The sequence below is a fragment of the Leopardus geoffroyi genome, chromosome B1 (assembly GCF_018350155.1).
Source record: "Leopardus geoffroyi isolate Oge1 chromosome B1, O.geoffroyi_Oge1_pat1.0, whole genome shotgun sequence".
In the NCBI taxonomy this organism is placed as follows: Eukaryota; Metazoa; Chordata; class Mammalia; order Carnivora; family Felidae; genus Leopardus; species Leopardus geoffroyi.
The window spans coordinates 143,711,063-143,737,826 of record NC_059327.1 but is presented as its reverse complement, the minus strand read 5'-3'; the positions used below and the strand labels follow the sequence as shown (position 1 = coordinate 143,737,826).

The 26,764-nt window shown below is 40.3% G+C and overlaps 1 protein-coding gene across 1 annotated transcript in view; it reads right to left on the bottom strand.

The window, feature by feature from the left end:
• Positions 1-859: 859 nt before the first annotated feature.
• SCARB2 (scavenger receptor class B member 2) overlaps positions 860-26,764 on the bottom strand; it is a 77,552-nt gene continuing 51,647 nt past the window's right edge. The window contains exons 6-12 of the mRNA XM_045473700.1: positions 20,790-20,909; positions 17,919-18,088; positions 12,530-12,648; positions 11,168-11,241; positions 8,629-8,680; positions 5,084-5,242; positions 860-3,590 (exon numbers count right to left, since the gene is read on the bottom strand). Of these exons, the coding sequence (XP_045329656.1) occupies positions 3,552-3,590; positions 5,084-5,242; positions 8,629-8,680; positions 11,168-11,241; positions 12,530-12,648; positions 17,919-18,088; positions 20,790-20,909 (733 nt within the window). The 3' untranslated portion in view covers positions 860-3,551. The remainder of the gene's footprint in view (positions 3,591-5,083; positions 5,243-8,628; positions 8,681-11,167; positions 11,242-12,529; positions 12,649-17,918; positions 18,089-20,789; positions 20,910-26,764) is intronic.

Sequence of the window (26,764 nt, the reverse complement as noted above, 5' to 3'; positions counted from 1 at the left end):
GGATGGGAAAGGTTTTAAAGGTAGTCTAAATTTGGGGGCTAATCATTTTAGGACAAATGTCTACAGAAACAAAGGTCCAGGACCCCTCCCATAGCTCTCTGACCCTGCTGGGCCCTTCTGGGTGGACTTGTATGCCTTTAGTTTGTGTTTACCTGGAAGCGGGCCTGAATAAGAAGAATGTTAGCACAGGTGGGTTACTTGGGAAAAAGCAGCAGTGAGGGGATGGGAGGAGTGACACAGGGAAGGAAGAAACAATAATGGGAAGGAGTTCCTACTGTGGGCAATCCTAGTTGAGGAACTACCTAGAATGAGTCTGAGAACTGTCCCTCTGAGGACTGGAGCATTTATCAGCTGACTCCTACCTTTAGTTGAGGATCAATACCTGGGCCTATGTTAACCCCCCAGTGCTCCTGAGGGGCTTCCAGGACTCTGGAGAAAGCCCTGGGGCAGAGGAGCACATTGTGGGACTCCCTTCAAGTGCAACTTGTCAGGCTGCCTAGAACTGTCCACCACAACGGAATGGACATCATAAGTGGCCCAAGAGGTGAGACTCAGGCCTGCATTTGTCAAGAGGGAAAAAAGCATCTTTCAAATGAAACTCCAGGGGCACATGAGTGGCTCAGTCAACTGAGTGTCTGACTCTTGATTCTGACTCAGGTCACAATCCCAAGGTCATGGGATGGAGCCCTGAATCAGGCTCCACGCTAAGAGTGGAGCCTGCTTGGGATTCTCTCTCTCTCCCTCTGACCCTCTCCCCGCCGCGATCTCTCTCTAAAATTAAAAACAACAACAACAACAACAAAAACAACAAATGAAACTCCAGAGACAACTGGTCATCTGATGACATAACAATTTCCAGTGCAATTTCATATAAACAGTTTTATTAGTGAAATACTTCATTGCATTAAGGGTAGAAATAAACATGTCAAGAATCACATGAAATGAACCACCTATTTAAGCTACATGAAGAGCATTCTGGTCAGTATTCTGTTTAATAGCCACAAGCAATTAATTCTAGTAATAATGCCCAGAGGGCCAAGTGTGAAGGTCACCTTTTGTAGAACTCCTATCTCAAGCAATTTAAATTAAAAAAAAACAAAACAAAACAAAACTAGCCTCCCTTAGGTAAAAACCCCAATAGGGGTTAGTCATATAGTACTTGCTCCACTTGACCAGTGATCGTTCTAGAACATGAGGAAATAAAGTCCAGTAGGAAAAGCCTTGAGCTAAAAGTGGCAAAGCCCATTTCTTGTCCTGTGTTCAATTCCCAATTTTCCCTAAGAGAAGTGAGGTAACCTCTCTCTGGTTTCTCCCTAGTGAGTATCATAGTACAGGACACACACATTCTGGGATTATGACAATCACAAAGACTTTGGAGGCCTTTCCAGGATAATGGCTCCAAGAGAATAAGCATGAGTAATAGTTTGTTATTTTCAACCTAAGACCAAATAGGCACATAAGTTCTTAATCAATCTATAATCTTGACTGCAGTTTCTGGGTTTGTCACAGATTTTTCAGAAAGATAATATCAAATGTGATTTTAAGCCAAATAACTATTAGAATCGTATGGAAGTAATATGTGTTTGATCTCCCCACATGTGTGGGATTCAGTTTAAAGTGTATATCAACTGTTACCATTCCTAGTATTGAAAAATTTCCTCCTCACAAGTGACTATATCCTGATAACAAGATGAACCAATAAATACACACTGGCTTATATGTGGATAAGTAGGTGCATAAAAGAATAAGGTGTGCCAATTACATAGTTAAATATTGATAAATTTAAAAAATCTAGGTATTTGGTATTACTGACAATATTTTCAATTTAGTTTTTTACATTTTGGTGATTTAGAATATTTACAAAATATTTCTTAATTTATAGAGAAGCTGAAGGTTTAATGAACTGCCCCTTCAAGAAGGGAATATGTCACATGTTGCTTTAGTGTAGACAGAAGGAAATTGGGGCAAGTAATGGGATTTATTACCTCCACACAGGGATCAGAAGCTGTATTTGTGAAACCCATGGCTTTTTTCTTCATTTTCTTACATTGAAATCCAGTTTTATACAGAAAATCCTGTAAGATGATTCAGTTGTTAAGAAATTCTATGTGCATTTTGCTGGATAACTATGTAGGTTTCTTAATCAAAAATGAATACTGAACTTCACTACTCAAAGAAAATGCTCTTAAACGGGCTTGGATTTTGTGACATACAACGGTTCCTATCCTCTGACTGACTTAGGTTGCATTGAAAGTCAAAAGGTCTTCTGAGAAGACGCTGCTTCTGGATCCCAAGGGACCTTTCTTTAAAGCATTTTCTGTACAATATTTTAAAACACCATCATTCATTCTGTCAGCAAAATGATTGTCACAGGAAGTGTAGGGCACATCTTTCTCTATTCAGTGAGTGACAGTGACCCACAGAACACTGGAAGGGACCAAATGTGAGGAAAGAAAAACAACTTACAAAAACAATTTCAAAGTTCCCAAGAAAACTTCCCCAGAAGAAACGTTTTGTTAGTGCAGTCAGACTTCCCAAAATGTATGTGTAACTTAGGCTGTGGATGAATGGGTTTCCCATATTCATAAATAATTTTGCAAAGTTACTCAATAGTATTGTAATTAATACAGTATCATATTTGGCAAGGATGACTGGAGGAAAAAATCAGTTACTGATGATACCTCCCAGAAGCACCTTTTCACATCAAGATCCTTCTGACTAAAAAAAACAACAAACTACCCACAAATGTCATAACTAGCATTTCCTTCTACTCCATATGAAATATCTGTACTTGTCCTCACCAACATTATTTGTGCATTCTCTCGATTCACAAAAGTACAAGTGAAAAATCCACAGGTGCTTATCACTATCAATCAACTTGAGGGTTATTGCCCCACTGCCTACCTCACCCCACCCAACCCCTTCCCCGCTTGGTTCCCAGACAGTTTGAAAGTCAAAAGACTGAATTACTTTCTTGGAGGAATTATGAACTGAAGGTTAGCATATGAAATATAATTATGTAACTTTTTAAAAAGAGGAAACTAGATGCATTTTAGTGATGTACTGAATGAGGCTATTTTACCCTGGGTTCCGAACTCGTATTTACTTCTGTTTTGGGGGTGAAATGAATGGAGGAATACAACGTAAAATAGTATTTATATATTTTGAGCACAAAGTTTGGTAAATGAAGCATACTTACTAAGGTTAGACCAAGGAACGTTAACAAGTGATGCAGACATATTTTAACCACAACGGTGGTCACAGAATTCTGGAGCTACCAGCACCCAACAACAACAAAAATTACTATACAAGAGTTTATTAAATACTTGCTAGACACATGAAAAACAAAACAATTTTATAAAGCCTAATGGCCAACCATGTCAGTCTGTTCTTTAACCTCCTGCCGGAATGCTCTCGTCACTTGCCAGCACGGGGTCTCCTCCCTCCTCTCTGCAGCAGGCACCATGCCCATGAAGACGTGGATAGTTTCCTCACGTTGTGGTCCAGGTTAGGACAGCTCACACGGTTCCTTCCCCAAACTCGGGCCACAGTTAGGTTCGTATGAGGGGTGCTCTTTCATCTGCGGTTCCCTGAGATTCAGAAGAGAGGGGACAGCGAAGTCAGGTATTCACATCAGAAACTTCTCCCAGGAAGTGAAAAGTTGGGGGACAGGGTGGTGGAGGAAGATGGACGGAGGAGAGACTGACAGGAGGGCAGTCGTCACACTCTGCTTCCTTCTCTCTTGGCTTGCCTCTTCTTTCCCAGTCAGCCCTGACCTTGAAGAAGCCTGCTCTGACCACCTGCACCCCCGATACCAGAGCAGTACCCTTCCCTGTATTGACCCGGACTATAACTCTCATCAGACTACACTGAATTTGCTCCTTCCTGATTTGAAACCTACCAGAGAACAACGTCTCAGAGTAATGGGTGCTCAGTCATTGCCCGCTTGTTGAATACACGAAAATGGTTCATTGTAGGAGCAGTGATAACATTTACACAGGCTTTCACCTGTGCTTATGAAAATCTCAGTGACTGTATAAAGTCAGACGGGAAGTGAGATCCATAGCTAGAAATGACAGAATAAATGCCTCACACCTAATTCCTGCTAACCTGATGGGCACAGGTTAAGAGAAATAGTGGAAGAATGTAGAACCTAGGGAAATCTGAGGTAATATGACTCATTTGGTTTCAACCTATTTCATTTCCTACTTCACGTTTGCTTCAGACACATATTTGAAGCAGTTAGGAGCGGGGGGAGAAAGCCTTTGTTGCAAAAAGGGAAGCTGCTGAGAATTTAAGAGAGGCTCTCACAGAAAAGACTCACTGAAGGCTGAGCTGGATTGGCCTGCTGGTCACTTAGGGAGGCCAGCGTAACTCTGCTTATCCCATCCATTTGATGATGTTCCCTTCTCTCCAGGAAAGTTTCTACTCCCCTGAGCCAATCGTTTCCTATGCAGTGATGACTCAGTGACAGGTATCTTCTGATATATTACGGATTCTTTCCAAGCAGGTCTCTGGTTGCCTTGCTCTACAATCTTGGGATTGTTGCATCACATAATTAATGTTTATTGAGTTCTTACTGTAAGTGCTAACACTGGGCCAAATGCTTTCTGTCTACTGTCTCCTCTAATCCTCATGAAAAACCACTAAGGGAGGCTCTCTTATTATCCCACTTTACGGATGCAGAACTGAGGCACAGTTTCAAGGGTCACACAGCTATGAAGTGGCAGAACTGGGATTTGAATATAGGCAGTCTGACACACCAAAGCCCAGATGTTTAGCTGCTAAATACTCCTTTCAGGTTATTTTCAGAAACATTAAGCTTACTCACAGTGATTTCATGCCCGCCAAGAGAGCCCCAAATACTGGACAGTACCATTCCATTACTCCTCCTCCTCTGACACACTGCCCTTGCCTCTCATTTGGTTTAGTAGTAATATAACCATGAAATCACTGTGCCCAGCATAAAACCTCAGAATCCACCCTAATGAGCCAGCCAGTTGACAGCCCCTCAGTGAAGCACCGTTAGCTTCCTCAGGTAAGGTTACCTAGTAATAGAGAAGTTCCTCCAACCACTGCTCACCTCATCCATGGATCCCTGTCCTCTGCATGCAAGCCAGGTGAAGATCAAACCAAACAAAACACCCAGCGCCATGATAATGTAGGGTATGTTGGTGATGATCAGAGTAGTGTTTATCACAGACTTCAGTCGACTTGCAGTCTCTTTATCAATGAGAACACTCTGGAAGGCAAGAAAATAGTATCCCTTTGATTACTAAATATCCAGGGTGTAAAGTTTTTGCTGTATCTTCCTTCTAAATCATTAAACACGATTTGGGAAAGTTTCTCTGTCACTAACCAGAAATACTGAAAATCCATTTATAAATTAGATAACCAGAGAGGGCATTTATTTATTACATCTTCCTTTTTTTTTTTTTTCCTGAAGGCATGTCTTACTTTCAAAATAGGTTGGAAATAGTAGGGAAAAAAGTATTCAAAAATAATGAGATCATACATCTTTTGTATCAGACAACTCTAACTCGTCCTTTAAAATCCAACTCAGCATCACTTCCATCCAGAAGTTTTCTCTGGCTACCTCAGGCCTAGTTAAAGGTCCCTTTACTGCACTTCCATATCACTCCCTAAAATCCCCCATCGCTGCGCACTCTGCCTTATAACCGTCTGTTTGGTCTCCTTGTGACTGTGAGGTTCCCAAAGGCAAGGTTTACATCTCGGTCACCTCAACATTAGGAAAGCACTCTGCACGTAGTGGGTACTGAATTAATGTCAGTTGATTGATTGAATGAAACATTCCAACAATGGTATGTGGAAAGTATAATTAGTGTCTTGGCTAAATCTCTAGTAATCAAGACCAGAGGTCTTGATAGAAAGTGTTCAGGGATGTCTTGAGGCTCACCAGAGTTCCAGAGTGTGTTGATAACCAAGAAAATATTCTAGAATAACACTTGATGGATGCAGAACAAAGATATTATCTCCTTAAATTGTCATGGGTGGGGTGTCTGGAGAGCTTAATTTCATAAAAATTATGGCAACAAATGGGACTTTGGGCGTAATTTAGGCTGAAACCGCATTGAACTGAGGCAGAGGATGGGCTTCTAGAGTTGGTACTTCCAATAACTGGCCAAGACCCATCAGAGTCAGATTCTCCTTCTCTGGAAAAAGAAGGTGGGAGAGTAGGCTCCAATATCACTTCAAAGTATAATGTTTTCTTTTTCTGGGATAAGTCAGGTTCTTTCTAGAAGGCACCAAAAGTACAAAGTTTTACTCCATAATTCCCTGGATTCAATATGGTCTTTAACAAAAGAGCTAAGCAAAGCAAAGGTTGAGTTGGGGGCAGGGTGGGGGGGGGCAGTTCAAATATGCCACAACTATGAACATAAGCTGGCAGTACAGAGTCCTTACTCATTTTCAAAAAGCCCATTGGGGTGCCTGGGTAGTTCAGTCAGTTAAGCATCCGACTTCAGCTCAGGTCATGATCTTGGGGTTCGTGAGTTTGAGCCCTGCGTCGGGCACCAGGCTGACAGCCTGGAGCCTGGAGCTGCTTCAGATTCTGTGTCTCCCTCTCTGCCTCTCCCCTGCTCATGCTCTCTCTCTCTCTCAAAAATAAATAATAAAATATTGAAAATAAATTAAAAACAAAAAGCCCTGCTTTCATGTCAGTTGATTGAATGAATGAAACATTCCAACAATGGTATGTGGAAAGTATAATTAGTGTCTTGGTTAAATCTCTAGTAATCCAGACCAGAGGTCTCGATAGCCTCTCCACAAACAATAAGAGTGATGACCCTGGAGCAATTTCAGATAGATTCTATAAGTTGGTAAATATTGCCTAAATTTTTCCTGTGAAACAATAAAAGCCTTGTCTTAGAATTGTAATCACAAACCCTTGAAAAATTTATAAATGTAGCTATCAAAGTAATGCCAAATGAAAAAAAAAATAGGTTATAAAACTGTATCTGCAGTATGGTCTCAAGTATTTAATATCAAAACTAGAAAAATACTAAGAGGCAATATAAGCAGATGTAAACTGTACTTGTCTCTGAGGGACAGTTTATCAGTGATTCAGTTGTAAATATTTAAAAAAATTTTAAACTGAAGTAAAATTGACATATAACAATATATTAGTTTTGGGTGTACAACAGAATGGTTCAATATTTGTATGGTGATTCACTTTTAAAATATACATTTTTAGTTTTCCAAGAGCTCTGTAAAGAGCACATGTTAGTTTTACAAAGTAGAAAACATTAAATTATTTTTTATAAAGTTCTTATCAGAGACAATTTTGCAATACACTGTTGAGTACAATAAAGCAAAAACAGTGTCATTCTGACTCAGGTTTTGTGAAAGTTTCTTTAATTTTCCTTTTTCTTTCCAATCTCTGTTACCAAATTTCCTATACAGAACAAGATTTTTTAGGGAACAGAGAAAAATAATAAAAACTTAAAGATGCTGCTGTTCACGACAGACGTAAGCCAACCAAGAATTTATTGGAGAGGGAAAACCCCTGCATGTAACCTCTCAAACCTGGGTGGAAGAGAGAGGGAAATTGAGGAGATTTACTACAGTAAATGTGTGTGATTCAGAAAAGAATTTATCACAGGTATCTTAAATAGGTGTTTTCTGAGTTTTCCGAATATGTTTTTATTTACAAAACTTCAATTTATACTTAATGTTTACTGATAAAAATTCTGTGGGTACAGTATGAAAGAAATATTTCTTCAGGGAAACTCTCTTTGTTTGAACTAAGACGGGATCTGTGTTGGGGCACCTGGGTGGCTCAGTCGGTTAAGCAGCTGACTTCCACTCAGGTCATAATCTCGAGGTTCATGAGTTCAAGCCCTGCATCAGGCTCTGTGCTGACAGCTCAGAGCCTGGAGCCTGCTTCCGATTCTGTGTCTCCCTCTCTCTCTGCCCCTCCCCCACTTACGCTCTGTCTCTGTCTCAAAAATAGACACTAAAAAAAAAAATAATAAATTTAAGATAGGATCTGTGTCCTATAACTCATGATATGTTTGGTCACCAGAAAGTAAAACAAAAAAAACTTCTATGTTATAAAATATAAGGCAACCATATATCACTGAAATGAATGAGAATGTATCATGTTTTATTCAATCATTTCTTTAATCACCTTACACAAAACCTTCATGTAATGTTGCCAATCATTTTAATTTTGCTCTCTTTTCCTCCTCCTTTACTAATGAATGGTAAACTGATTACATTTTACAAACTGGCAGGGGTTCAAAGATGGAGAAGATGCAAAGAAAGGTTTAACTGGAAATCTGAGTATTGGCTATTTTTTCTGCTTCAGCAGTGTCTGACATTGCTTCATTTACCTTTGTCTTTTGTTTCTTACATAACCAGCTTCCCAGAAGAGAGTTTTGCCTGATAATATTCTTGAGAAGGGAAATTTTCGTTCTGTCATTTTTAAATCTCAAACTTCATGTGAACATATAAAGAGAAATTTTCTGAGGACAAACAGGTTCTTAAAAATCACCTTTCCCCCTTTCTTACATCTTAAATTACATAGCTATAAGAGTCGACATCTGAATGGAAGTTTTCCAAGCTTCCACAAGTAAATCATACCCATGGCTCCCTCCCAGGACTTACCTCGTTGATATACATCACTGGGAAAACCATGGTTCTAATGCTTCCTGTTTCACTACAGAGACAAAAGGTGACAAATCAAAACCACAGTGAGATATCACCTCATACCTGTTCCAATGGCTATTATCAAAAGGCAAAGGGTAGTAATGTTGGTGGGGGTGCGGATGAAAAGGAATCCATGTGCCCTGTTGATAGAATGTAAACTGGTGCCGCTGCTAGGGCAAACAGTAGAGAGATTGCTCAAAAAATTAAAAACAGAATTACAATACGATCCAGCAATTCCACTTCTGGGTATTTAGCCAAAGAAAATGAATCCCTAACTCGAAAAGACATATGCACCCCTATATTCACTGTAGTATTTTTTTCCAGTAGCAAAGATAAGGAAGCAACCAAAGTGTCCATCGATGGATGATTAAATAAAGAAAACATGGTATATGTTCACACTGGAATACTATTCAGCCATAGAAAAGGATGCAATCTTGCCATTTGTGACAACATGAATGGACCCTCAGGGCACTACACTAAGTGAAACGAATCAGAGAAAGTCAAATACTATTTATTCTCCCTTTTGTGTGGAATCTAAAACAAATAAACAAAAAACCAAGCTTACACGCATAGAGAACAGACTGGTGGTTGCCAGAGTTGGGAGTTGGGGAGTTGGCGAAATGGATGGAGTCAAAAGGTACAAACTTCCAGTTACACAATAAGTAAGTCACAGGGATCTAATGTACAGCATGGCAACTATGGTTAATAATACCGTAATGCACAGTTGAAAGTATCTTAAAAGTTCTCATCACAAGAAAAAAAATTTTCTTGTCAAGTATGGTGACAGACGTTAACTAGACATTGTGGTGATCATTTTGCAATATATACAAATATCGAGCCATTATATACCTGAAGCTAATATGTTGTATGTCAATTATACCTCAATTAAAAAAAGACAAAATATGAGGTTATTTTACAGACATCCTCAGTGTGATAGCACACTGGCCTGGAGAGATAAGTTTATATGAAAATTCTAGCACACTTATTTCATTAAATTTCCCAGAACTTACGAAGACTTCTTCGTTACTTTTGCAAACACTTATCAATCAGAAGTTAGATTCCAGTCTGTCAGTCTAACAATTCCAAGTGTTGCCTGTGTATGTAAAGTTGTTTTTTTTATATCAAAACGCAAGATAATAAAAGCAAATTCATCAAAATGATTACTATTCTCCCAAGAGTTATCAGAGGCATGGCCACAGCCAGCAGAACAATGCTACCACTGAGAAACACTACCATTTCTCAGAATGTTTTGTGACCAGACCACTAAGTATTGTCTTCACTAGAGCTCAGAGCACTCTACCAAGAACCAGCCCTACACCTGGTGTTTGGGGGACACTGTCTCATTTAATTCTTACAGTAATCCCATGCAGTAGGCATCACTGTCCCACGTGGAAGACATGGAAATTATGGCTCAGAGTCACTTGCCCAGGACCAACATGAGCAAAAGGTGAAGCCAGGATTGTAGTTCCATTTTGATTCTAAGGCTCTAGATCTTAACTACTATACTAGACTACCTCAGAAATACACACGTGTGTATGTGTATGGCAAAATACATTCGTGCAAACCACATTTGTGTTCTAGAACAATCTGTGACATATGGGGTTAAAGCTGGCAAATCTGATGGCGGAAATCAAGTTTTACAGATAGATAAGTGGAAAGAAAGAATAGATACATGATATATTCTATATAGTTTTGCAATTTGTTTTTCATTAACATTAAGTCGTATGCATTTTCTCATATCCAAAAAATGCCCATTGAAAGTTTGAGCAGGATATTATACTTAGTAATCCTAATTAAGTAGTGTTTTTTTAGATGGAGTGTGGGGAGGAAAGGCTGGACTCGGGAGCCTATTTTAAGCTCGGGAGCCTATGGCTGGTCCCGGGTGGGAGCAGTGGGAAGACAGGAAAGGAGGCAACTGGAGTCGTGGCAAGGGAAGGGCTGCATGGAGTGGGGAAGAACAGACTCTGTAGCCTTACTTCACCTCTCTGTGCCTTAGTTTCCTCATCTGTAAAACGGGGGTACTACACAGGGTTACTGTGAGGAATAAATGAGTTACTGGATGTAAAGTACTTAGAACAACATGTGATCCGTGAAAAGCACTCTGTACATCTTTGGTTAAATAAGTAAATTCCAAGACCAAGGCCTATGGAAATGCTGATTATAGGGGCGCCTGGATGGCTCAGTCGGTTGAGCATCCGACTTCAGCTCAGGTCATGATTTCACGGGGTCTGTGAGTTCGAGCTCCACACTGAGCTCGAGCTCGCTGCTGTCAGCACAGAGCCTGCTTCAGACCCTCTGGCCCCCTCTCTCTGCCCCTCCCCCACTAACACTCTCTCTCAACTCCCCCTCCCTCCCACACCCAAATGCTGATTATGCCTCATCCCTGAAGGGCAGGAGTGAGCAGACTTAGAAAGTGGGCTGTCTCCTGGATCAACCCCATCCGAAAGTCAGTACAGCACAACTATCCTTTGCCTCTGCAGAAAGAAGTGAAACTTACACAAAGTCGTCAAACTTTCTCACATAAACATTGATTTGGATCCTCTTGGCAGCTCTTAGAATAATTCCAGTCAACTGCAAATCAGAGACACGGAAAGAAAACATTAGGACTTACTAAAAAAACACATGGTTTTTCTCAGTAGAGCACCATTTCTGCGTGGTGCTGATAACCAGGGGGACCACTGCCATGTTTGAGACAAGGGAAAACGGACCCCGGAACAGAATGAGAGCTGCGGACGGGGTTAGGTGCCTGGTAGATCAATGTTTCTGAAAGTTCAATCTGCATGTGAGTTCTTGGGGACCTTGTGAACATGCAGATTCTGATTCAGTAGGTCTGGAGTGAGGCCTGAGATTGGTCTTTCTAGCAAGCACCCAGGATGCTGCCACTTTGGATAGCAAAACCCTAGGTGACCCTGGCAGGAGGAAGGTGTGAGCCAGAGAGTCGTCCCTGGTGTGGTCAGGACAGCCCCCATCAAAGCTGGGAAAGCGGCGCCAGCAGCCGTCCCCCCACAGCAGTTTTGCCTCTGCATTGAGGTTACGGGACTGCGTCCAGCCCTTGGGGACAAGCACCTGCCCACAGTGCAGCTGGGGAGAAGGAACCGACCAAAGGTTAAGAGAGAAAAGGGGGGGGGGGGAATACCTGATCTTAGTCACAAAAAGATAAGACCACTGATTTCTCACACAGAAGAGTGAAATGCCCATACACTGTCATGTCAACGACTATTCTTCCTTTTTCTTTACTGTTCCATGTGTTCAAAATCTCAAGAAGGAAGGTACCTGGCCTTTCATTCAGTTCCTACCGTGAGAGGCTTTCTCATGGTTTTAGTTTTTCTCCTCTTTGAAAACAGGATTAAAGCATATGTATATCTAATGCCTTTTAAATTAATAATATCATGCAATAAACTCTCAAAAGTGCCTGTAGAAAGAGGCCTGCCAAAAGTCAGCGAAGCTAATATATATATTTAAATTTCAACCAAAACACTCCTTGGCAGTAAGCAGAAGAATGTCTTCAGCTTTATTGATCTGTTCAGTAGCAGGAGAATGTATGTATATTCAGGCCCAAGGCTGGCAACAGAACATTGATGAGGCTACTTGGGTCCAATCTCAGTTGTTCCCGTGATGGGATTTTTACAGTTGCGTTTTTGTTAAAGCAGGTTTGCAAATATTTCTGCATATTAGAGCCACTGAGTTCAGCCTGTAAGGCCATGAGACTATGCATCTCAAGCACTGAGCTGAGTTTTCTCCATTTGAATATGTATATGAAAGGAAGACAGAATATTCACAGTGCTCCGGACTAAACTGGTAAATACTGTGTAGAGAGAACAAAATGCATGCTTTTTACCAGGAAGACATGGGTACTCACAGGATTAATGTCCACAAATGTCTCATGATAGTCCTTATTGGGATGCATGCCGTCTATGGCAGAAACAAACCTCTCATCTGCTTGGTAGAAGTGTGGGAAAGATAAAATAATAGGTGCACCTGCATTTTAAGGAAAACAGAGATGAATGACATGGTTCTTAAAAGTCCAAGATGGATATAAAGTTCCTGACTACAAACCTGGTTCCTAAGGAGGGGGAAATTCTATACATAAGTAAATGTGGGTGGGGGAGAGGGGCAGGCTAAAATTCCATTCAACGCCTCCTAGTTTGGGATTTATACTTCATTTCCTAACATCTCATTTACCCTAACATTATTTTATCCCACAGTATATATTGAAGTCATGGCTAAATTATTTATTCTTCAGTATTTACTGAACCTATTAAATACAAAGGCTTCATACACACTCTTTTAATTAACATTTGCAGTAGCCCTGTTAAGTTAAAACTATTATCTTCATTTTGCATTTGAGGACGGTGAGGTTCAGAGAAGTTACAAAACTGACCCAGGGACATCCAGCTGTCAGGTGATGAAGGCAGAATTCTAAATGAATGAGGAAATCTCATCTGAAAGCACTTACTGCTTGCTTTTCTGTTTTTCTTGGTTAACCTAAGACAGGCTTTCTTCTCCTGCATATGTTGATACAGACTTTTAAGACTTTGCCTGGTCATGCTATCTGCCCAGCCTCTGACTAGATCAAGGTCTGACCACATGAAGACTCTGTTTTTTTTCTTTTATTTATTTTTTCCTATTCATTTTAAGAATCAAATAGAGAATGTCCATAATGCCCAAAGCAATCTATAGAATCAATGCAACTCCTATCAAAATACCAATGGTATTTTTCACAGCACTAGAACAAATAATCCTAAAATGGGTATGAATCTACAAAAGACCCTGAATAGCCCTAGCAATCTTGAGAGAGAAAAACAAAGCTGGAGGTATCACAGCCCCAGATTTCAAGATATACTACAAAGCTATATTAACCAAAACAGTATGGAACTGGCACAGAAACAGACACATAGATCAACAGAACAGAATAGGCCAGAAACAAACCCACATTTACATGGTCAATTAATCCATGACAAAGGAGGCAAGAACAGACAATGGGGAAAAGGCAATCTCTTTAACAAATCGTGTTGAGGAAACTGGACAGCTACGTGTAAAAAAATGAAACCGGACCACTTTCTTACACCATACACCAAAATAAACTCAAAACAGATTAAAGAGCTAACTATGAGACCTGAAACCATAAAACTAGAAGAAAACATAGGCAGTAATGTCTTGGACATAGGCCTTAACAGCATATTTATAGATGTGTCTCCTCTGGTAAGGGAAACAAAAGCAAAAATAAACTATGGGGACTACACCAAAACAAAATCCTTTTGCACAGCAAAGAAAACCATCAACAAAATAAGGAGGAAACCTACTGACAAGGTATTTGCAAAGAATATATCCGGTTAGTATCCAAAATACATAAAGAATGCATACAAATCAACACCAAAAAACCAAATAACCTGTTGAAAAAATGGGCAGAGGACCTGAATAGACATCTCTCCAAAGAAGACATCTAGATAGCCAACAGACACATGAAAAGATGCTCAACATCACTAATCATCCGAGAAATGCAAACCAAAACCCCAAGGAGATATCACTTCACACCTGTTTCATTTACCCAAAGAAAATGAAAGTACTAATGTTAAAAAATAAATGCAATCCTATGATCACTGAAGCATCACTTACAACAGCCAAAGTATGGAAGCAACCTAAGCATCCATCAATAGAGCAATAGGTAAAGAAGATGTGTTATCTATATACAATGGAATATTACTAAGGCATAAAAAGAATGACATCTTGCCATTTGTGACAACATGGATGGACCTAGAGCATATTATGCTAAGTGAAATAAGTCAGACAGAGAAAGACAAATACCATATACTTCCACTGATTTGCAGTATCTAAAAGTCAAAACAAATGAACAAACAAAAAACCACAAACAGACTCATAAATAGAGAACAATTTGGTGGTTGCCAGAGGGTAGGTGGCTGGGAGAGTTGGGTGAAATAGGTGAAGGGGATTAAGAAGTACAAACTTCCAGTTATAAAATAAATAAGTCACAGAGATCAATAGTACAGCATAGGGATTATAGTCAATAATATTGTAATAACCTTGTATAGTGACAGACGGTGACTATACTTGTTGTGGGGAACATTAATGTACAGAATTGTCAAATGACTATGTTGTGCACCTGAAACTACTGTAATGCAGTATGTCATATATATTTCAATAAGATTTTTTTTTAAAAAAAGGCACAAATAGGAAAACAAGTTATTAAAGGAAACCTACTGTAGATTATGCTATTGAAGAAGAGAGAGGGATCCAATAATTGCTGCCATGGAAACATATATTTGGAGAAGTTAAGTTATTGCCAAATAATTTAGATTTGCTTGCATATCTACTAGCCATGGCTCAAGATACATATCATCTGTCACATCCATGTGTTTTGTTTAGGAAGAAACTGTTCACTAAACAGTTTCACAAAGCCATAATTTCCTTCTTTGTGACCTACAATGATCTTTAAAATGTATTTTCAAAGATTTATTAAGAATTCAGGAAGGGCCAGACACCGTCTTGGGTGTTTTGTATACATTATGTCTAACCTTCACTCAGCTTTCCAAGGAAGTTACCATCACCCCCCATATTACAGATTAGAAGACTGAAGTCTAGAATCCTCCTTAATCACCTTGGCTAACATGCTAACAAACAGAATCTGAATCAAACCCAGATCTACTGACTCCAGAGCACTCACTCATCCCACAATCCAAAATGTTGTCCGGGGGGATTCAAAACCCTTGAGGATAATTCTAGAGAGTTTAACTTTTCCGTCCACATCTGGGAATACATAAGATGCAAGAGAAATGGACTGTAGTTGTTGAGTGTTGCCAAGTAGAATCTTTGTTGATTCTAACATCAACTTCTTGAGGAAGCAGAATGTTAATGAAACAATGAGAAAAAATACGTCTGCATTTGTGCCTTGAGCCAGAGGCACATGGACTAAGTGGGCAGGGCGCTATTTCAGGGCCATTCCCCCAGGAAGAAAGCAGGAGAGGGCAGAAGCAGGCGCTTGTTCCCATTTGCCTTTGGTCTTATCTCCACTGTCCCCGCACAGTGGTTCCCAACTGCGTAGGCACCATCTTTATGAGAATCACCTGGAGCTCATGTTAAAAATACAGGTGCTGGGGCCTAGTATGTGGGCCCTGGGACATATATTTTTTTTTTTTAATTTTTTTTTTCAACGTTTATTTATTTTTGGGACAGAGAGAGACAGAGCATGAACGGGGGAGGGGCAGAGAGAGAGGGAGACACAGAATCGGAAACAGGCTCCAGGCTCTGAGCCATCAGCCCAGAGCCTGACGCGGGGCTCGAACTCCCGGACCGCGAGATCGTGACCTGGCTGAAGTCGGACGCTTAACCGACTGCGCCACCCAGGCGCCCCTGGGACATATATTTTTAATAACCCTCCAGATAATCCTCATGCAAGGCCAGGTTTTGAAGCCACTGCTCTATCAGACAAAGACAGTGAGGTATACTGCTGACTGAAGACTTACCCCAAAAGGAGATTTTTCAAGAAAATTAGGTAAGAGGGGAAAAAATTAGCACATTACCTTATTTAGGAGATAAAGACAACTTTATTCAGGAGAGAGGGGTTACAAAATTTCTCCAAAGAAACTTTAAAGAGGAATTGTAGCCTAAGAAGTATCACAGTAGCAACAGGAGAAGTCCCTAAGTTCTAGTAGGGATTTTCTGAGAAATAAGAATTTTATAAAAATCATCTTCCCTGTCTGAGCTCTGGTTTCCACAATTATAAAAAGAGGCCTCTGGATGCCAATCTAGTAAGAATATTGTGAATAATTTTGCAACATATGATTGTTAAAGTTAGTTCTTAAGATGAAGAAAAGGCTTTTGTTAATATACCACTGATAATTCTGCTTCATTCATGGAAGGAAGTAGAATAGCTCAGACATTCAGAAACACTGGGAAATTTGCAGTCAGGGTATACAACTAACTCTGCTTTGAAATCATCACTAAATCTTTAACAACATATGTACTTTCTCATTACCAAGTTCTCCACTTTTATTTTTTAGCTCTGTTATCACCATAAAATCAGTTCGTGCTTTACATGTATTAACTAAATGTAAATATGTAAACTACTTAGAACAATGACTAGTGAACAGTGATTAGTGTAAGTGTTCAGTGAACATGAGCCATTATAACTATTAAGACTTCTAGGGGTGGCTGGCTGGCTCAGTCGGTTAAGCATCTGACTTCAGCTCAGGTCATGATCTCACGGTTCATGAGTTTGAGTCCTGTGTTAGGCTCTGTGCTGACAGTTTGGAGCCTGGAGCCTGCTTTGGATTCTGTGTCTTTCTCTCTGACTCTCCCCTGCTCATGCTCCCTCTTTCTCTCTCTCTCTCTCTTAAAAATAAACATTAGAAAAAAAAAGACTTCTAAACTACTGCGCAGAAAGAACACAACAGGGCATTCTAGAAATACGAAGCATTACACAAGAGAAAGAAGAAGGGAACAGAGGAACTACAAAACTGCCAGAAAATAATGAACAAAATGCCAATAAGTCTATACTTAGCAATAATTACTTTAAATGTAAATGGACTAAACTCTTCAATTAAAAGACAGAGTGGCTGAATGGATAAAAATGTAAGACCCATCCATATGCTGCTTAAAGAGACTCACTTCAGATGCAAGGACACACACAGACTGAAAGTAAAGGGAAGAAAAAAGGTGTTCCATGCAACTGGACATCAAAAGAAAGCTGGGGTAGCTATAATTACATCAGACAAAATAGACTTAAAAATTTTTTTTAATGTTTATTGATTTTTGAGAGAGATAGACACAGAGCATAAGTGGAGGAGGGGCAGAGAGAGAGAGAGGGAGATACAGAATCCGAAGAAGGCTCCAGGCTCTGAGCTGTCAGTACAGAGACCAACGCAGGGCTCAAACTCACAAACCGTGAGATCATGACCTGAGCCAAAATCAAGAGTCGACACTTAACTGACTGAGCCACCCAGGCATCCCTGCAGTGATCATTTTATAATACGTACAAATATTGAATTGCTGCATTGTATACTGAAACTAATAAAATGTTATACATCAATTAAACCTTAATTAAAAAAAAAAAAACAAGCATTACAGAAAAGCCAGTATTTTTTTTTTACCATTCTATAGCCATATTGTGAAATACTATTCTTGAAAAGCCAGAATCACTCTTTCGCTTGGGCTGACAACATTCTTTTATTGAAGAACACTAACCCTTCATTCTAGACACTCATAAGTATGTCCCTTCTCTGAGCTCTTACCATTCTTGCAGATGCTGATATTCAAAACTCCTGAGCCCAGGCAGTTTCCTTTAGGTATACAGAAGCCGGCATTGTCCGAGGTATTGGCTAGTACTTCTCTAGGCACCTTATACCGAAAAGCAGGCAGTCCCTGCACACTCTCAAAGTCACTGAAGGTTATATACACTGATCTGTTAGGAAGTAAGAATGAAAAGTCAGTGTGGGCTCTGGTCAGTGTAACTGGCCCCGAACCAGTGAGTTAACAACCATTCTCAGGTATAACATGGTTAAAGCTTACGGGGTAAAGTGGTAAACAAAGCTACAAAGGAACTCAACCCACTCAGTGCAGACGGTGAATCATAACGAAATTTGTTTAAGAGGTAGCAACTGTAGTAACAGCCAAACAAGGCCAAGAAAAAAAAAATGTGTGGTAGACACATTTAGATGACATTTAGGATGACATTTAGGATGGAGCCTCACATCGAAAGAAATTAAAGAGTCGTCTAGACCAGCATGGACATGTGCCAGCGTGGATGAAGCAGAAGCAAGGGCAGAGGCCAAGCAAAAGCAGAAAAGGTCACAAAGGGCTCGGCTGGGTAGATTTTGTAAGCACTTGAAAAGTGCCCCATTAGACAGATCTTTGATTTGAATGTATACTGATACCCATTTACCTCAAATAAAAATAGTGTCCATATTCTGGAATTCATTTCAATGTTTATTATTTCAGCCATTTACTTCAATGGAGTTCAACTTAATTTTGTCTTGAGTCCTTACGGAGCATCAGTGATCGCACATAATACTAACCACCCTTGTATTTGCATAGCGCCTGAGTGACAGACAGAGCACTCTCACAGACACTGTCTCAAGTGGTCCTTCATTTGAAGGCCAAAGGAATGGCTTTCTGGGTCTGGCTTTTTCATCTTTGAACCAGAGGTGGGATATGTCTCGCAGGGTTTGGGACAACATGGGAGCTGCCTCCCAGTCACATCCCACCCCTATAGCATTTCCTAAATAAAATATTTTAGGCAAACGGAAAAATAGTGAAAGTATTATAACAAATACCTTTTACAACAAATGCTAGTCAGGTAAATAAAAAATATATTATGGCTATAACTGCAGCTGTCTGTATAACACTCGTGATTCCAGTCCTCCTGATTCCAGTCCTCCATCCCCAGAGGTAGCCTCTGTCCTGAACTTGGGGTTCATCCCTCCCTTGCCGGTGTTCATCCTTTCACAAACGTGCACATTCATAAACAACATGTGGCATCGTCTGCTACTTTTATGTGTTCTATACACAGTACACCGTGTTCTTTTCCTGTAATTTGCTTTTTCATTCAACATCATTGAGATTTATAATATTGATATAATATCTCATTATTGAGATTTATAATATTACATAGTCTGATTCTTACATTTTAAATCTTACATGATATCACATCATATGAATACACAATTTGTTTATATTCTTTTTATAGAGACTTAGATTGCTTCCAATTTTTCACTACTAAGAGTGTGATGCAATGGACTTTTCTGTGTATGCCTCCTTACACGTCTATACAAGGGTTCTTCAGGCCAGCGAGCATACGTAGGAGAACAGTGAAGCACCATGGAGTTTGCATGTCTTTGGCTTTACTAATAATTACCAAATGGCCCTTCAACAGTGGTTATGCCAGATAAGAATGTGTTTCCTCTGTGCCAAATCTTTTAACAAGCCTCCTGCTACCTTTCTAGTTTGTCTTATTTCACTCACTGCATTCAAATGCATTTTCTGTTCCTTCAGTCCTCCCACAAATATGTATGAACAAGGGCAGCCAGCTAGAGGGGGGCTGTGGTATTTCTGTGGGAGAGCTGGAAGGGTGGGAACCATGGCACAGGCAGCAGGGACAGACAGGTGGGGGCCAAGAGCTATTTCTGAGAAGGCATCCCAGCACCTGGTAGCAGATTCAATGCAGGAGAGGAAGGAGATTTATAGCATCAACAATATTTCTGGCAGGGCTGGCTGGGTAGGTGGTGCAATTATGTAAGCTATGAAACACCACCAGAAAAGCAATTCTTGATAATATTGAATCAACGGCATCAAATGCAGCTAGGTCACTTGGGAATTTGAGAAGTTTCATAAAAAGCCTGGCTTGGGTGAGTGGGGAGGATATGGAGACTATATGAGTCAGCCATTCATTTGGGTAGTTTGAGGGTGCAGGGCGGAGAAAGGGCAATGGTGATGGGGGGAATGGGAATCAGGGTGGAGAGCAGGATGCCTTCTTCCCAAATAGGAGCCATAATCATGAAGGAGCAGGCGGAAAGAGAGAGAGAGAGAGAGAGAGAGAGAGAGAGAGAGAGAGAGAGCTTATGGGGCAAGTGAGAGCAGGAATGATCTAAGGGAAGGTGATAGCTAATACCTATAAACTCTGAAATAGGGATAGCAGTTTGATTTATTTATCTTCTATACAGAGGTTATCTGTTGACTGGAAGAAGACCAGGTCAAGTTTCATGCTTGACAGAGCATATCATAATAACTCAGAGCCATCACTTAACATTGTTTACTCTCTGACATGCCCTGGGCTAAGTGCTCTACTAACTGTAACTCATTTGTCCTCATATCAACTCCTAAGGTAGACAACTATCCTTATTTTACCAATGAGGAAAGTGAGGCACAGAGTGGTTGAATAACTTTCCCAAGGTCACTGAGCTGTAAGTGTTGGAGCTGGTATTCAAACCAGCCAATGCAGTCAGCCTCTGGAGCCTGTGAACCACTATACCACACTGTCCCTCAATATGCCATGAGCATTTATCACTGATTAAGCACAAATGGCCATGCCTGTTAAGGGTAGCTGCATATATTCCTCACATTTTGAGGGGTTTTGTAGTCAAATAACTTATTTATAAAGTCCTTACCTGCAAAACTCAGATGGGAAGACATAAAGAATTTCATCTTTGTTTATTAACGGGTGAAAAGAATCTCCGTCTGTTCCATTAATCATATTGCACTTGTCCGTTGTCCACCAGTCAAGTGACCTGGAATTGATACGCACAAGAAAGGGTCAAGATGATCAAATTTTTAAATTTGTTTAATGTTTATTTATTTTTGAGAGAGACAGAGACAGAGAGACAGAGAGAGAGAGAGAGAGAGAGAGAGAGAGAGAGAATGAGCTGAGAAGGGGCAGAGAGAGAGGGAGACACAGAATCTGAAGTAGGCTCCAGGCTCAGAGCTGTCAGCATAGAGTTCGATGCGGGGCTTGACCCCATGAACTGTGAGATCATGACCTGAGCCAAAGTCCAGCACTTAACTGACTGAGCCACCCAGGTGCCCCAAGATGATCAAATTTGACTTGAGAGTTTTTTCAGATGGTCAGGACTTTTCAAGCCTTAATTGGGAGCCAGCTACCCACAGTATCTTATTCATACACAGAAACAAGGGGGGTGCTGGTTAGGGACTGGATCAAGAGGGGGAATAGTAGGCACCTGATCCCCAAATCAGTTCTGATAGAGGCAACATCCAGAAACATCCTCTTCCCTTCCTTCAAAAAAGAGTATCTGATGCAGAGGCTTAAAATACCCATTTTCTTAAAACATTGATTCAATTTAGCATGAACAATAGCCTTGTTCAGAGCTAGCTCACTGACAGGCGACCTCAGGACAGGTATGTTCAGCTCTTAAGGAAGGCATTAAGATGGCAGAGTAGTAGGAGCACCTTATAGTTGCCTCCTCCCTCAAACACAGCTAGATAAATACCAAATCATTGTGAACACCCAGGAAATCCATCTGAGCCTGAGAGAACAAAGTGCACAACTATAGGGAGAAAAGAGGCCACATTGTGGAAGGTAGGAGGTGTGGAGATGTGATCTGGGGGAGAAAAGAATCACTGGTGCTGCAGAGGGGAGGGAGCCCTGAGCAGAGAGAGAGAGAGAGAGAGAGAGAACACAGCATGCAGGGCATTGCACAAGAAAAACACTTCCCCAAGACCATTGATGGGGAAAATGAGAGGGGCTGATAACTGCAAGATTTTGTAAGCAGTGGAGCCCAAAGTCTGAAGTTTCAGAGGTCTGTGTCACCCCGGGGATGGAGACTGGTGGATGTAGAGGTGCTCCTGTGGGGAAGGAAGGCAGAGGCCCGGGAACAGTGTGCTCTGAGGACCCCCTGGGTCACACTGGGAGAGACAGTTCCCCTTCCTAGAGTGCACTTGGGAGAGGTGGCATTGCCTCTCCAGGGACAAAAGAGTCGGTGGGCTCCACTGACCTGCCCCATTCGTTAGCAGAGGAGCAGAGGTGCCTGCTGAGGGCAGATAACTGAGACACTGACTTTTTGCTGCGCTTTACCAAAAACTCCAACCCCCATGCCTTCAAGTGACTGCCCTTCTGGGACAAACCGGCACCAGCCACAGTACAGTGAGACCCTCTCCCAGAGGATTAGTGTGGGTCCATGCCACTCTGGGTCCCTAAAATTTGGAGTTTTGAAACCCAGCAGGCACACCAGAGCACTGTGCTGCCATGTGGGCAGATGGCTGGGACACAGACAGGGTGAAGCAGGGATCTGAGGGAAGCCTGGGACAAATGGGGGAGAGATTGTTTGCTCTTCTGTGAGGGCTTCCTGAAGAGCAGCAGGCATGAACTCCCCTCTCCAGGGATGAGAGCTGGCTGACGCCATTTTTCACTGCACCCATCAGCACAGACAGACTTCAGAGAGAGGCACAATACCCACAGTAGAGACTTGAGCCTCTTACACTAAGCCCTGCTCCACTGCACTCTGCAGATGTTTTTTGTTTGTTTTGTTTTGTGTTTTACTAGGACAAGTATCACTGAGAGCCAGAGCAACAGCAGGCTCCTCCCCCAGAAGACTAGCACAAACCCCTTGCATCCACCAGGTCTACTGACCACAGAGTGCTGCAAAGTTTCAGTCTAGGGGATATAGGATCTAGCCTCTTGACAAGCAGACCAAAATACACTAATTAAAACTTGCCACACAGTGGACAAGGTCCAAACATTCCCCGTTCTGCAAGGAGAAATTCTGCAGAAGACTGATCTGAGGGAAAGAGCTGCCAAAACACAACAGCAGATAACACACAACATACACCGGAAACACTTTCTGAAGCATCAGCACTAGGCAGAATAGAATCTCTTTTTAATATAGACATTACTTGAGCCAAATCATATGAGACTCTTAAAAACTGAGAATAAACTGAGGACTGATGGGGGTGGGAGAGAGGGGAAAGTGGGTGATGGGCATTGAGGAGGGCACCTATTGGGATGAGCACCGGGTGTTGTATGGAAACCAATCTGACCTTAAAATTCATTAAAAAAAAACAATACAGACATTACTGTCAGGAGTGGGAGACATAACAGGTTTTCCTAATACACAGAAGACAGACACCTAGACAAAATGCCAAGATGGAGGAATTCATCCCAAAAGAAAGAGCAAGAAGTATAGAAAAGTATGAGAAAAGTATAGAAGATACCAGGGAGAGTTCCTTACCACAGAGATATAAGACCTAAAAACTAGTCAGGCTGAAATAAAAAATGCTATAACTGAGATGCAAAACCAACTGGATGTAATGACCACAAAGATGGAAGAAGCAGATTAAGTGATATAGAGGATAAAGTTATAGAAAATAATGAAGCTGAAAAATAGAGGGAAAGAAAAATATTGGATCACAAATGTAGACTTAGGGAATTCAGTGACTCCATAAAGCATAATAACATTTGTATCACATTAGTCTCAGAAGAAGAGAAGGGAAAGAGGGCAGAAGGTTTATTCGAGTGAATTATAGCCAAAAACTTCCCTCATTTGGGGAAGGAAACAGACATCCAGATCCAAAAGGTACAGAGAACTCCCATCAAAATCAACAAAAGCAGGCCAACACCAAGACACATCACAGTAAAATTTGCAAAATACGGAGATGAGCAAAAAATCCTTAAAGCAGTAAGGGAAAATAAATCCCTAACCTATAAGGGAAGACAAGTAAGGTTAGTAACAGATCTCTCCACAGAAACTTGGCAAGCCAGAAGGGAGTGGCATGATATATTCAATGTGCTGACTGGGAAAAATATGCAGCCAAGAATCCTTTATCCAGCAAGGCTGTCATTCAGAATAGAAGGACAGATAAAGAGTTTCTCAGACAAACAAAAACTAAAGAAGTTCATGACCACTAAACCAGCCCTGCAATAAATAGTAAAGGGGACTCATTGAGTAGGAAAGAAAGGCCAAAAGCAACAAAGACTAGAAAGGAACAGAGAAAATCTCTAGCAACAGCGACTTTAGAGGTAACACAATGGTACTAAATTCTTATTTATCAATAATTACTCTGAATGTAAATGGACCAAATGCTCTAATCAAAAGACATGGGCATCAGATGGATTAAAAAAACAGAAACAAAAAACAAAAAAAAAACAAGACCCATCTAAATGCTTCCTACGAGAGACTAAGTTTAGACATAAAGACACCTCCAGATTGAAAGTGAGGGAATAAAAAAACCAGTTATCATGCTAATGGATGTCCAAAGAAAGCCAGAGTAGCCATACTTGTATCAGACCAACTAGATTTTAAAGCAAAGAGTGTAACAAGAAATGAAGAAGGACACTATATCATAATAAAGGGGCCTACCCAACAAGAAGATCTAACAATCGTAAATATTTATGCCCCAACTTGGAAATATGCAAATATATACATCAATTAAAAAAAACACAAAGAAACTCATTGATAACAGTACAATAATGGTAGGGAATTTTTAATACCCCGCTTACAGCAGGGACAGATCATCTAAGCAGAAAATCAACAAGGAAACAATGGCTTTGAGTGACACAACAGATGGACTTAACAGATATATTTGGAACATTTCATCCTAAAGCAGTAGAATACACATTATTTTCGAGTGCACATGCAACATTCTCCAGAATAGATTGCATACTGGGTCACAAATCAGGCCTCAACTAGGACAAAAAGACTGAGATCATACCATGCATATTTTCAGACCACAAGGCTATGAAACTTGAAGTCAACCACAAGAAAAAATTTGGAGAGACCATAATACATGGAGGTTAAAGAACATTCTACTAAAGAATGACTGGGTGGCTCAGTCAGTTGAGTGTCCTGTGCTTGATTTCGGCTTGGATCATGATCTTGCAGTTTGTGGCTTCAAGCCCCTCATTGGGCTCTGCACTGACAATGTGGAGCCTGCTTGGGATTCTGTTTCCCTTTCTCTCTGCCTCTCCCTCTATTTCTTTCTAAAATGAGTAAATAAACATTACAACAAAAAAAGAATGAATGGGTTAACCAGGAAATTAAAGAAGAAACTTTAAAATACATGGAAGCAAATGAAAATGAAAACATGACAGTCCAAAATCTCTGGGATGTAGTAAAAGCTGTCATAGGAAGGAAGTATATAGCAATACAGGCCTATCAAGAAACAAGAAAAGTCTCAAATATACAACCTAACTTTACACTTAAAGGAGCCAGAAAAGAAACAGCAAATAAAGCCTAAAGGCAGCAGAAGAAGGGAAATAATAAAGATTTGAGCAGAAATAAATGATAGAGAAACAAACAAACAAACAAAAAACACATTAGAACAGATCAACAAAACTAAGAGCTGGCTCTTGCAAAGAATTAATAAAATCAATAAACCCCTAGCCACACTTATCAAAAAGAAAACAGAAAGGACCTAAATAAATAAAATCATGAATGAAGGAGGAGACCTCACAACCAACACCATAGAAACACAATTATAAGAGAATATTATGAAAAACTATATGCCAACAAACTGGGTAATATGGAAAAAAATGGAGAAACTCCAATAAACACATAAATGACCAAAGATACAACAAGAAGAAATAGAAAATCTGAACAAATTGATCACCAGCAAAGAAACTGAATCAAATAAAAAAATCTCCCAACAAACAAAAGTCCAGGGCCATATGGCTTTCTAGGGGAATTCTACCAAACATATAAAAAAGAGTGAAATCAAAATGTTTCAAAAAATATAAATGGAAGGAAAATTTCCAAACTCATTCTATGAGGCCAGCATTACCTTGATTCCAAAACCAGGATGAAGGGAGAATTCTCCACTAAAAGGGAGAATGAGCACAGATGTAAAAATTCTCAGTAAGATACTAGTAAACTGAATCCAACTGAACATTAAAAGAACTATTCATCATGATCAAGTGAGATTCATTCCTGGGCTGCAGGGTAGATTCAATATTCAAAAATCAAACAACATGATATACCACATTAATAAAAGAAGACAAGAACTATATGATCCTCTCAAAAGATGCAGCAAAAGCATTTGACAAAATATAGTATCTATTCTTGATAAAAAGCCTTCGGCAAAGTAGTGATAGAGGGAACAATACCTCAACATCATAAAGGCCATGTAGGAAAGACTCATAGCTAATACCATCCTCAATGAAGAAAAACTGAAAGTTTTTCCTCTAAGGTCAGGAACAAGACAGGGATGTCCACTCTCAGCAGTGTTATTTAACATAGTACTGGAAGTGCTAGCCTTAGAAATCAGAGAGCAAAAAGAAACAAAAGGCATCCAAATTGGCAAGAAAAAGTCAAACTCTCACTATTTGCAGATGACACGATACCCTATGTAGAAAACCTGAAAGACTCCACCAAATAACTGCTAGAACTGATACAGAAATTCAGCAGTCACATGATATAAAATCAATGTACAGAAATCTGTTGCATTTCTATACACCAAAAATGAAGCAGCACAAAAAGAGAAATCAAGAAGCCGATCCCATTTACAATTATACTAAAAACCATAAGATACCTAGGAATAAACCTAACCAAAGAGGTAAAAGATCTGTGCATGGAAAACTATAGAAAGCTTATTAAAGAAATTGAAAATGACACAAAGAAATGGAAAAACATTCCAT